The 12,111-nt window shown below is 34.1% G+C and overlaps 1 protein-coding gene across 3 annotated transcripts in view; it reads left to right on the top strand.

Moving 5' to 3' along the window:
- The window catches only part of STRN (striatin), a 146,711-nt gene that overhangs the window by 31,618 nt on the left and 102,982 nt on the right, over positions 1 to 12,111 (top strand). For all 3 annotated transcript variants that reach the window (XM_072634162.1, XM_072634161.1, XM_072634160.1), the window contains exon 2: positions 6,783 to 6,886. In XM_072634162.1, the coding sequence (XP_072490263.1) occupies positions 6,858 to 6,886 (29 nt within the window). In that variant the 5' untranslated portion in view covers positions 6,783 to 6,857. The remainder of the gene's footprint in view (positions 1 to 6,782; positions 6,887 to 12,111) is intronic.

Raw genomic sequence — 12,111 nt, 5'->3', positions numbered from 1 at the left:
GTATAATATTATTACCAAAAGGGGTGATTAAAAAGTCCATTAGTAACTGCTGACACATGTACTTCCATTCTCATTGTTATATAATCTGTTTAAGAATATTCTAAAGATGAATTAGGGATAACCTTGATGAATATATTAAGAAGGGAGTCAAAGATTTATACTAATTATTTTCTGTTGTGGACTACATCTTTGTAGTCCCATGACTGAAGAATATAGAGAATACAAGACTTTACAGTGTTTATTATTTTTTGAGTATGAAAAAAATGAACACAGAACAAAAAACAACCATAAAGCCTGTCTTCCCTAAGCTTCAATTGCTCTCCATTGCTTCTAGGTTTAATTATGAATCCTTCTGTTTGGTACATAAAGCTTTTTTAACGTTGGAGTCATAAAAACCTGTATCCATCCTGCATTTTCGTGGTGATTATACTTGAATCACCTTCCAGTACTCTGCAGTCTGTCCCCTGTATGGCATTGCCTGACAGGTGAGTGATCCCTTAGGTCTCTTTCCCTTTTAAGATTCACCTGAAGTGCTACCTCCTAAGAGGCCTTTCTTGATTCCCCCAGTTAGTTTATACCTCAGGTAAACTTTATTTTGTACCTATTTATCTTTGGTTATCTGGGTTCACAATGCACGTCCCCACTAGAATTTAAATTCCTTGAGACTTGCTTTTTGTCTTTGTATTTCCAGCACCCAGCATAGGATGTGGCACATGGTAGGCACAGATATACATGCTTGTTGACAGATTGAAGGACTGTGAGTTGATAGGAAGAACAAGGGAACCAGTGTATTTTGAAAATAGACTAGTGATAGATTCGAGATGATCATTAAATATCAGTGATATATGTATCAGATTAAGATACTGATCATTGTTTGATATTCATTTGGATAAATTATGTTGATATAATAGTCATATCAGTTTTAAAATGGAAAAATTATTATATTTTGATGGTTAATTATATGTTACTGGTAAAAAAGATTTTGAAATAATAACACTAGCAGTTTTGGAAGAAGGTAAACTATTAGATTAAAGAATAATAACAATAGATAGCATTTATATATTGCTTTAAGTTTTCAGAGCACTTACATATGTAATCTCATTTGATTTTCACACCAACCCTGGTAGGTAGGTGCTGTTGTTGTCCCCATTACACAGACTGGGAAGAAAGGCAATGAGAGGTAATGTGACCTGTCTAGAGGTCTCAGAGTTAAGAAGTGTCTGAGGCGAGATTGGAAGGAAATCTGATTATCTTGACTCACAAGGCCAGTGCTCTGGTGCACTGGGCTCCTCCCTGCATGCCTCAGAAGGAACCCTTCCTTACCTTGGATGACATACAGTACTGATCCAGTTGGGTCACAAATTCCTTCTAATACTTTTTAAAAGGTATTAAACTAAACATTATGCTCTGCCTCAGGAAGAATAATGGTTTAATTTTTTATAGTATAAAATATATAATTGCAAAATGCTTTAAAATTATTGTATTTTGAAGGGAAAAAAAAACTCAGCTGGTGCAAGAAAGGTGCTGCAGTAGGGACCATGAGATTTGGTTTTTAGTTCTGATTCTCCTACCAGCTAGCTCTGTGCTCATACACTAGTCATTTACCCATTTGGGAATCTCATTTTCCACATGAGTAATGAAGAGTTTTATTAGATGAGCCCTCAACTCCGTTGTATTCTTGTTTGTAATTCTATAAGAAATACTTGTGAACAGCATAGCTCTCACAAGAGAGATGTGATTTAGTCTTTTCATAATTTCAGAATGGCAATCCAGGTGCTAATTTTTAAAATTTAATATTGTATTTTTCCTCAATTACATGTAAAAGCAATTTTTAACATTGGTTTTAAAAAAATTGGTCTCTGGAGAGGGATAGCAATTTTTCATCATAAGTCCTTTGGAATTGTCTTTGATCATTATATTGCTGAGAATAGCTAAGTCATTCATAGTTAGTCAACTGCAATATTTCTCTTACTGTGTACAGTGGTCTCCTGGTTTGGCTCAGTTCATGTAAGTGTTTCCAGGTTTTTCCAAAAGCATCCTGCCTGTCATTTCTTACAACAAAGTAGTATTCCATCACAATCATATGCCCAACTTGTTCAGTCATTCCCCATTTAATGGGGATCCCCTCAATTTCCAATTCTTTGCCACCACTAAAAGAGCTACTATAAATATTTGGACATATAGATTCTTTTCCTTTTGTGTCTCTGTGGGATCAGGCCTAGTAGTGGTATTGTTGGATCAAAAGATTTTATAGCCCTTTGGGCTACCTTTTCATATCTTTGACCATTTGTCAATTGAGGAATGGCTCTAATTTTTATAAAATTGAGTCAATTCTCTATATATTTGAGAAGTGAGGCCTTTATCAGAGAAACTTATTGTAAAATTCCCCCCCCCCGTTATGATTAGTAACTCTTCTCTCTCCCCTTATCTCTCTCAAAAATGTTTTGCCTCTGAGTACCACCTCCCTCAATCCATCCTCCATTCTGTTACCCTCCCCCTACTCTTCTCTTATTTCCTTCCCCTCCTTTCCTGTAGAGTAATATAATCCATCTTTGAGACAATTCCAGTGAGAGTAAGGTTCAAGTACTCCTTGTACCTCCTTCACCTTTCTCTCTATTATAAAAACTCTTTTGCGTCTCTTTTATGTGAGATAATTTACCCCATTCGTTCCCTTTTCCCCTTGTCTCAATACATTTCTCTTTCTCACCCCTTAATATTATTTTTTAAAAATATCATCCCATCATATTCAGCTCACTCCTGTCTTCTTCTCTCCTCTGTATGTTCCTTTGAACTAATAATGAGAAAATTCTTAGAAGTTAGTAGTATCATCTTCCCATGTAGGAATATAAACAGTTTAACCTAGTTTAACCCTGTTGACTCTGTTATGATTTCTATTTTCTGTTTACATTGTTATGCTTCTCTTCAGTCTTGTATTTGAAAGTAAAGTTTTCTTACCATCAGGAATGCTTGAGAGTTCTGTATTGCATTAAATATCCATTATTTCCCCTGAAAGATTATACTCAGTTTTGCTGGGTCAGTTATTCTTGGTTGTAATACTAGCTCGTTTGCCCTCTGGAGTATCATATTTCAAGCACTTTGATCCTTTAATGTACACACTGTTAAATCTTGGGTTTTCCTGACTGTGGCTTCATGGTTTATGAATAGTTTCTTTCTGTGTGCTTGCAATATTTTTTCTTTGTCCTGGGAGACTTGGAGTGTAGCTATAATATTTCTGGGAGCTTTCATTTTGTGATCTCTTTCAGGTGGTGATTGGTGGATTCTTTCAATTTCTATTCTACCTTCTTGTTCTAGAAAATCAGGGTAGTTTTCCTTGATTTTTTTTTGAAAGATGCTGTCTAGGTTTTTTTTAAATCATAGCTTTCAGGTAATCCAAATAATTCTTAAATTATCTCTCCTTGATCTATTTTCTAAGTGGTTTTTCCAATGAGATAGTTCATATTTTCTTTTTTTTCCAGTCTTTTGATTATGATTGTTTCTTGATGTCTCATGGAGTCATTAGCTTCTATTTAACCAATTCTCATTTTTAAAGAATTATTTTCTTCAACGAACCTTTATATCTCCTTATCCATTTGGTCAATTTTACTTTTTAAGGAGTTCTTTTCAGTGAATTTTTCTGTCTCTTTTATCATTTGGCTTATTCTGTTTTTTTTTTTTAAGGTGTTATTTTCTTTATTTTTTTTTGTATCTCCTTGACCAGAATGTTGATGTTGACTCTTTTTTCATGATTTTTCTTGCCTCACTCTCATCCCTTTTCTCAGTTTTTCCTCTACCTCTCCTATTTGATTTTTTAAAATCCTTTTTGAGCTCTTCTAGGAATTCTTCTTGGGTCTGAGACCAATTCACATTTTTCTTTGAGACTTTGGATATAGCAATTTTGACTGTCTTCTTTTAAGTTTGTGTTTTGAGCTTTTCAGATACTTTTTCATTGCTTGCTCATTTTTCTCAGCCTACGTCCTGACTTTTAACTTTATATTAAAGTGGGACTCTGTTCCTGGTATATGAGAGGCAGCTTCTTCCCTTTCTTGCTGCTGCTGTCATAGTTAGTTCTGAGTATCATTTCTTCCAAGTCAGTGTGATATAAGGAGGAGTGTGGTCACTGCTTTCCTGGTCTGTGTTCTGGTCTGAGTGACCACAAGCAACCCTTTCCACTGTGGAATTGTAATCAGGGTCCCTGCTTCCCTGTGACAATAAGCCTTTTGTTTGCTAGTGCTCCTCCACACCCTAGGATTCATGCATGGGCAATGTAACAGAATCCTGCACCCAGTGCCAGCAAAGGGACCTTTGTCATTTCCTGATCAGTTGTCTGCCCCCTAACCATCTGTGGGCTGAGAGCTCTGGAAGCCACAGCTTTCTTTGCTAATTCAGTTGCTCCCAAGGTCTGTTGCTGGTTTGCTGGACCTTGGCTTGCACTCTACTCTCACCCATGTTCTATAAACCTTTCCTGCTGACCTTCTAAATTGCTTTGGACTGAGCAATTTTTTTTACCCCATCCTTCTGTGGGTTTTGCTGCTCTAGAATTCATTTTGAGGAGTAATTTAAAGTTGTTGGGAGGGGAATTTGGGGAGAGGTCAGGCCTTTTCTCTGCTTTTCTTCAACTCCGCCCGTTTCACAAGCTAATTCTTAATACAGTTATTCTAGAACTTGTTTACTAATTGTCTGTAGCTACTACTTTGTGGACCTTCAGACATATGATCCTCTTATTGCCATTTTTAGGTGACAGGTTGCTTTTCATGATTCCATTGATGGAAAAATTCACTTTTATCTTAAATAAAACAATATACTTTTAAATGCTGTCAGTTGATAGAACAAAATACTATTGCTTACATATTGAGTCTATTCAAGATAATTTTTATTTGTTTTCAGTTTTCTACAGTCACTTCCATAAGTCTTAAATTTTCTCCCCTGTCTTCTCCACTCCCGCCCTGAGACAGCATGCAATCTTATATGGTTTTCTATACATGCAATCTTATTAAGCACAAGATAATTTTTCTGTTAGTTGAATGATCAGTTTTCAGAATAGTACTTAATGATTTAAAATGAGTTTTGTTTTAACTCTAGGTATGTAGATTTGCTTTGTAAGTATTACAGACTTGTGGCAAATAGGTAATGCAGTAGATTGTAGTTTGGAAGATCTGAGTTCAAATTCAACCTCAGACACTGTGTGACCTTGGGCAAGTCACTTAACCTCTGCTTGCCTTTATCTCCTCAACTTATCTCCTCCATCAAATGAGGTAATATTTGTAAACTGCTTGGCAGAGTACCTGGCACCTACTAGGCCCTATATAAATACTTAGATTCCTCCTGCTCCTTACTTGGATACATTATATAAATGTAAATCATATTGTCATCTAAATGAGTGGTTAAAGTAATTATTTTTCTTGTGTGTGTGTAAGATTATTAACTTGAATATTTTACCTTTAAGTAGAGTCCTTCTTACTTGCCTATCTCCAAGGTATTATGAAATTTCATAAAATGCTTGGGATATCTTACTTAAAAGTTTCTATTTTAAATCTGAATATCATCAAATATCATTCCAGTTACTTACTTTAAAACTATCACAGTCTCTTTACTAATTAAAATCTACCTTATATTGTCTGCCCCGCACATGAGCGGTCCTTTTAAAACAGAATATGTCCATAATAGTCTGTTTCATATTACAATGTAATATCTATATTGTTGACTGGGGAAGTTTGAAATGAGGGGAAAGATAGAGGAAAAGAGTTTATGTTAGGGGTCATTTAAAAGTAAGTCTTGTAATGTATCTCAGCTATTCTGTGTTTGTCCTTCACCCACTAGATATAGAAAATAGGAAAAAAAATCAGAAGAGTAAAGAGATGGAAAAAGATTTTCATTGTTGTAGCATACAATTTCCTATAAACCCAAGGTTAAAGTCAGTCCATTTTAAAATTTAGGCTCCATTTTGAAACTTAATTGTAGAAAGAGGTTGGTTAAAATCATAAAGCAGCATCAGTGGATACCTGCCTTACTGGAAGAGTGATACCTTTTATTTCAATCTCTAAAAAAATAGCTACAACTATCTACTTTGTGCTTCTAGGTATAGGTGTGTGTGTGTGTGTGTGTGTGTGTGTGTGTGTGTGTGTGTGTGTGTGTGTGTGTGTGTGTGTGTGTGTGTGTGTGTGTATATCAGCAACATAATTTTTACATCAGTTATTCTTGGATGTTTTAAAATTTAAACTTTAAAAATGCCTTGGTTATGACTTTGTAACCATTCTGCCTTAGTGACACAGAGTAAATTGTTCCCTTCTAGGTTTAAAAACATTATATGATTCAAATTTTTTGACGATGATCCTGCGGGAGATAGTTCTTCTAGATAATGTGTTTCAGATTACTTATGTATTTTGATAGCTATATGTAAAGAATACTAATGAACTTTTCATTTTTATGTATTTATTTAGTTTTTACGTTACCTTTCCTTCCCAATGTATTTCTTCCTTCTTCCCTAACTGTAGAGCCATCCCTTCAAGGTTCAGAATAAAAAAGATAAAGCAGATCAGCAAAACTAATTAGAGCATCTGTCAGATTTAACTATATGCAGTGTTTCAAGATTTCTACTCCCTTGCCAGTTCCTTTCCTGCAAAGAAGGGAGGAATGTGCATTCTCATATCTTATCTTCAGGGTCAAGCTTGATCATTTATAATTATACATCTTTGTTTTCCTGATCAGTATTCTGAATGCATATTTTCCTAATTGCATTGTTTTTCCTGTTCTTTTTTATCTAAATGGAGTCTTGTCTTTTTCAGGCCCAGATTGCATTCCTTCAGGGAGAGAGGAAAGGACAAGAAAATCTGAAGAAAGATCTAGTAAGGAGAATCAAAATGCTGGAATATGCTCTTAAACAAGAAAGGTACTTCACTAAAATGGAAGAATGTTTTAAGTTTTTTTCAGTTACTTCAAAAGTACTATTTTGTCATTACTTAAGTTATAAGTTTTAGAATTCTAAATTCATTTAAATTCAGAAGACTTGTTCAGATACCTAATTTTGAGAAGCAACATTGTGTAATGTATAGAGAGAGCTGGTCTCTGATTTAGGAAGACCTAGATTAAGGTCCTGCCTCCTATGTATTCTGGCTGTGACAAGCCAATCACAGAACTGTCCCAGCCTACTTATAGGAGGATGTGCTAAATGTTATTGGCAGAAGGGATTTTCTCAATTGGAATACCTTACACTAAAGAAAAGACCAAAAACAATTTTTTCCAAAGATACTTGAGTCTTGATGTTCCTACTGGGAGTACTTGTTTTTTTCCAACATAGATGGATACATTGATATTTTGAAATTTTAACATAGTAGCTTCATAAATAAATATCCAGGTAGCACAGATTAGGGAAATGAGCATTATATAAGTTGTCAATAAACCTGCATGAGAATTCTGGCCTTGCCAGTTATTATTTGATCTGATTATTTGGAGAAATCACATAACATCTTTGAACATGTTTCCTTATCTGTAAAATGAGAATAGAATAAAATGGACTAGCTGACCTCAAAGGTATCTTCTTCTAGCGAAATCCTATGTGCATAGGTGCTCAAATTTTACCAGTATGAATTTTTTAAATGACTTGGCATAAGAAAATGCATGCCTAATGAAAGAAATATTGATGTCTCTAATTTTACATACTGTAAGCATTTTAGTAAGGGTGGAGTGGTATGTTTGAAAGACACTTGGGTTCCTACTAGGTACAAGTCACTGTGTCAAAGTTCTGTGAGAGAGAAAAAGCATGAGACGCAGTTTTAGCCTTTTAGGCTTTTATGGTTTAGTTTAATTTTGGTGAAGTCACTTAGAGTTAGTCTTTAATGGTCCCTCATGGTTATAAAATTCTGTGATTTTAATAAATCTATATTTAAGTAAGAGAAATTTATATGAACTGAATCCTGTTTTTTCCATCATCTTTCATAAAATCAAAAACATTTCTGTGGGAAACATTTTTCTGGTAAAATGATTTGAAAATCTTTTTGTCATATTTTGTCTATCCTTTTCCTGCCTTTCAATGGTCACTTCCTAGTCCTAGTCCTGTCACTGTATCTTCCTTTAGGAGTTCCTTTCCCCTCTAATTTTGATCTGCTGTGGGCTAAGAAACCATAGTATAGTTAGCTAGAATTATCTAAAATGAAAATAAATGGATACTTGGGAGTCTCAGTAAAGTAGATGCACTTTTATGATATTAACTTTAGTTTACTTAAGTGCTTCTTTTTCTTCTTATTTCTTAGCCATATTTCAAATAGTTGAATTTATTGTATAAGACTCCTCCTGAAAACTGCTATATTGTGAAATTTTATTCATTATTTAATATTAAGAGATTGAGATTAAAGTTAGGATATTAGAAGAAAAATGCATACTCTTTCGGGTTGATTAGTAGTATTAATGTTATAGAATATAGCAAAATGGAAGAACCATTTTTCTCATGTATGTGGCTTGTGGGTACAAGGAGAATCATTACTGGTATTATTGTATGATGTTAGTCCAGCCATGTTAGTAGTTCTGCTCAGTAAATTTGTGAGTGTCTTCTTGGAAGTTCATTCTTGTAATCAGTATGAATAATCCTTAAAATATCATACCATTTATCTATTAGGTTTATAGTAAATTAGGAAAAGCTAGGAGGGAATAATGATTTTTTAAATTTTAGGATATCTCAAGTTTAGTCATGTTTATATAGTTTACGTACTTCATGTTTAAGTGAGCAGACATTAATTTAAAATTATCCTTTTAGTCCAAAGTCAGTTTACTTCTTTAGTCTTCTGTCAGGAAGACACACACACACACACACACACACACACACACACACACACAAGACACAGAGACATATATATATTATACACATATATGCATGTGTGTATATATGTGCATACATATATATTCATTTGAATAGTTGTATTATAGAAGTGTGGAAACAGCTGCAGAAATAAAAACTGGGAGAAGTATGGCTAGATAGTAATTCATCTAAATAGATCTAGACTACTAGTGGTTTTGGTGAACTGCAAGTTTACTGTAAGTCAGCATTATATGGCAGCCAAAAAAGGCAACTTGATAGTAGACTATATTAAGAGGGGCGTAGTGTGCGGGCCTAGAGAAATTGTTGAAAGCCTTGTTAAACTCTGCCCTAGTCAGATCACTTATAGAGTAATGTGGTCAGTTTTGTGTGCAACATTTTAGGCATGACATAGATAACCTAAAGAGTGTCAGTGGTGAAAAGCCTTCATTTTATGTCATATGAGGAAGAGTTGAAGGAAATGTTTTATCTTAGAGAAGAGAAGCGCTAGGTAGCATATCATAAGTGGCTTTAAATATATGAAGGTTAGCTATGTAGAAGAGGGATTAGACTCATTCTGTGTGGCCTTAGTGGCTAGAGTCAGTAACAGTGGTGGCAGATAAGAAGGAAATTTAGCATTGACATTAAGTAAAACTTCCTAGTGGGTTGAGCTGTCCAGAAGTAGAATGGGCTTTCTCAGCAAGTAGTTAATTCCCCTTCACGAAAAGTCTTCAAGTAAAAGTTGAAGACGTGTTTGCTATCTTGTAGAAGGCATTCTTGTTTAGGTATGAATCAAATTATGTGGCCCCTCCAACTCCTGATAATTCTGAGACATGATTCTGAGACACTTCCTGGCTCTTTGTACACTTCAAGAAAGTTCAGTTTTAAAAAGATAAATCAGATTGACTTTTAAAACTTAGTAGACTCGGTGCCTAATCAGTGTACTTAAATGCTTTTTGAGTGGTCATTTTACGGAGTACTCATATACATATTTAGTGGAGATGCCATAAGGGAAGTGATAGGCAAGTCATGGACTATTTCTAGTAAATATTAGATACAAAAGATACGTTGTATTATACTTTATTATATATTACATATATAATATTATATGTTATATATATTCTTATACTTGTATTATATATATAGTACTAGTAAATATTAGATACCAAAACAGAGCTAGAATGGAACTTAAATTCAATATTTCTTTTCATGGTGCTTTATAGTTATCGATCTTAGGACGTATCTATGTGTGAAGGAAAATTAGATACATTTCCTGCTTTTGTCATACTACTTGAATTAGATGCTGAGAAAACAAGTGATAGAAGCATATTGACTTGATAATATGCTGTAGAGGTTAGAAATATTATAGTTGAAATGAAAGTGATTGGAAGGAACAGTTGAGAAGAATAACTTTGAAGTTACCTTTGAGGAAGGTAATGGGTGTAAACTAACAGTTTTCATAAAGGCAGAAGTTTCCTAGTTAGAATGATAATAAAGTAGCTTTATGGCTTACCTAGTATGACTAGTTTTCCTTTATAAAATATCTTATTGTTTGATTAATTGGCTTAAGACATTTTATTACAATTACTCATAGTTAAATTTTAAGTAGAGCTCCTAATGAGTTCAGTTATTTGTTAAAATAATATTTTTAGTTCTTTTTTGATCATTCTTCCTACAGTTTTATGTAAGACCACTAGAATGTACCATGAGGTAGTGTTGTTTGAAGATGTTACTTCATTCCATTTGAAAAAATAAATGAATTGCATACTATTTCAATATTAAGTAAAATGCCACATTTTATGCAGAGAATGTCTTAGCCACAGAAGGCTAGTTACATTGTTTTCTTTTTCTTAAAAGGTAATACTTTGTTTCAGTTGCAGAGGCTTTTGGGAAAGATTAGAAAGATTCTATAGAAATACTTACTTACACATGACAATTACAGGAAGAATCCAAATAGTATGTCCTTTCATACTATTACCTTTTCCTAGTGTTGCCTGGGTAGATGATAGAAACATATTTTGTATGGAGGCAGAGTAGCAATTTTGAATTGGTTCCTACCAAAATATGTTTTTATTTAATATTGATGATATAGTACTTGTGATGTTCTCTTGAAATTGTGCATATTCAGATCTCATATATGTCCATCCTCCTGAGAATCATAGCGGGTATTTGGGCCTTGACCGCACTGCCAACACACTGAAAACTTCAGTTTCAGGAAAAAGTATAGTGTTGCCTCTTGTTTGTCCCCAGTAAAGTTTTGACTTTTTAGGTACATTTCTTAATTTGATGTGGATCCTGGCAGTAACTGTATAATTTTGATCATCAGGAGAAACTTAACTTTGCTCGTTTCACTATGGAAGTAGTCACATTAATGTTCATAGTTTGTATGATTCATCTTGCACCAATAATTGCAGGAAACAAGTTTATGATATGTAATTTTTTCCCTTATTTTATGCACTAGAAGTACTTAGTTACTGTTAGTGGTAACAGATAGCCCACATTTTTAAAGCATTTGATGACATACAAATCTCTTTCCTCTCAACTATCCAATGAGATAGGTAATGTAAGTGTCATTACTTCCATTTTATAGATTGAGGAAATAGATGATGAGATATTAAGTGACTTTTCCAACAGCACACCATTTGCTAAGGGGCAGAGCAAGAATCTAAACTCGCATATGAGACAGAGAGTGGTACAGTGGAAATACCTTTGTATTTGAAGTCAGAGAATCTGGGAGCATTACCATTTACTAATATTTGTGATGTTAGGCAAGTCACTTCATCTCTCAGGGCCTCAGTTTCCTCATTCATCTATAAGCTGAGGAGATTAGACTAGATGACTAATGAGGTCTTTTTTTGTTTTTAATGCTATAAATATTTATGATCTCTAGATTCCAATTCCAGTGCTCTTTATATCAAACCATGTAGCTTCTCTTAACAAAATACTTGGATATTGCTATTTTCTGCCTCATATTTTTGCTCATGAAGTCTAATATGCCTGAAATCCATTCCTCCCATCCTTATTTGCTGACATTCAAGGTCCAGCTCAGATGCAGTCTTTTTCATAAGCCTCCTCTGAATCTGTCCTCCTTGTTATTATTAAAACTTTATACCTCTCATGCATTTCTCATATTCTGATTTTGTCTTACAGTTTATTTATATACTTGCCATAACTCTCCTACTAGATTATGAATTGTTTTAAGATTGGAGAACAAGTCTTACTTGTGTTTGTTTCCTTATTGATTATTCGTTTTTCCCTAGCACCCAAAAAAAAGTTTTTTGTTGATTTATTTTTTTTCCATTGAGGTGGATGTGAACTTTTTCTAA

Source organism: Notamacropus eugenii, chromosome 1, assembly GCF_028372415.1.
Source record: "Notamacropus eugenii isolate mMacEug1 chromosome 1, mMacEug1.pri_v2, whole genome shotgun sequence".
In the NCBI taxonomy this organism is placed as follows: domain Eukaryota; kingdom Metazoa; phylum Chordata; class Mammalia; order Diprotodontia; family Macropodidae; genus Notamacropus; species Notamacropus eugenii.
This window is presented reverse-complemented; position numbering and strand designations above follow the sequence as displayed.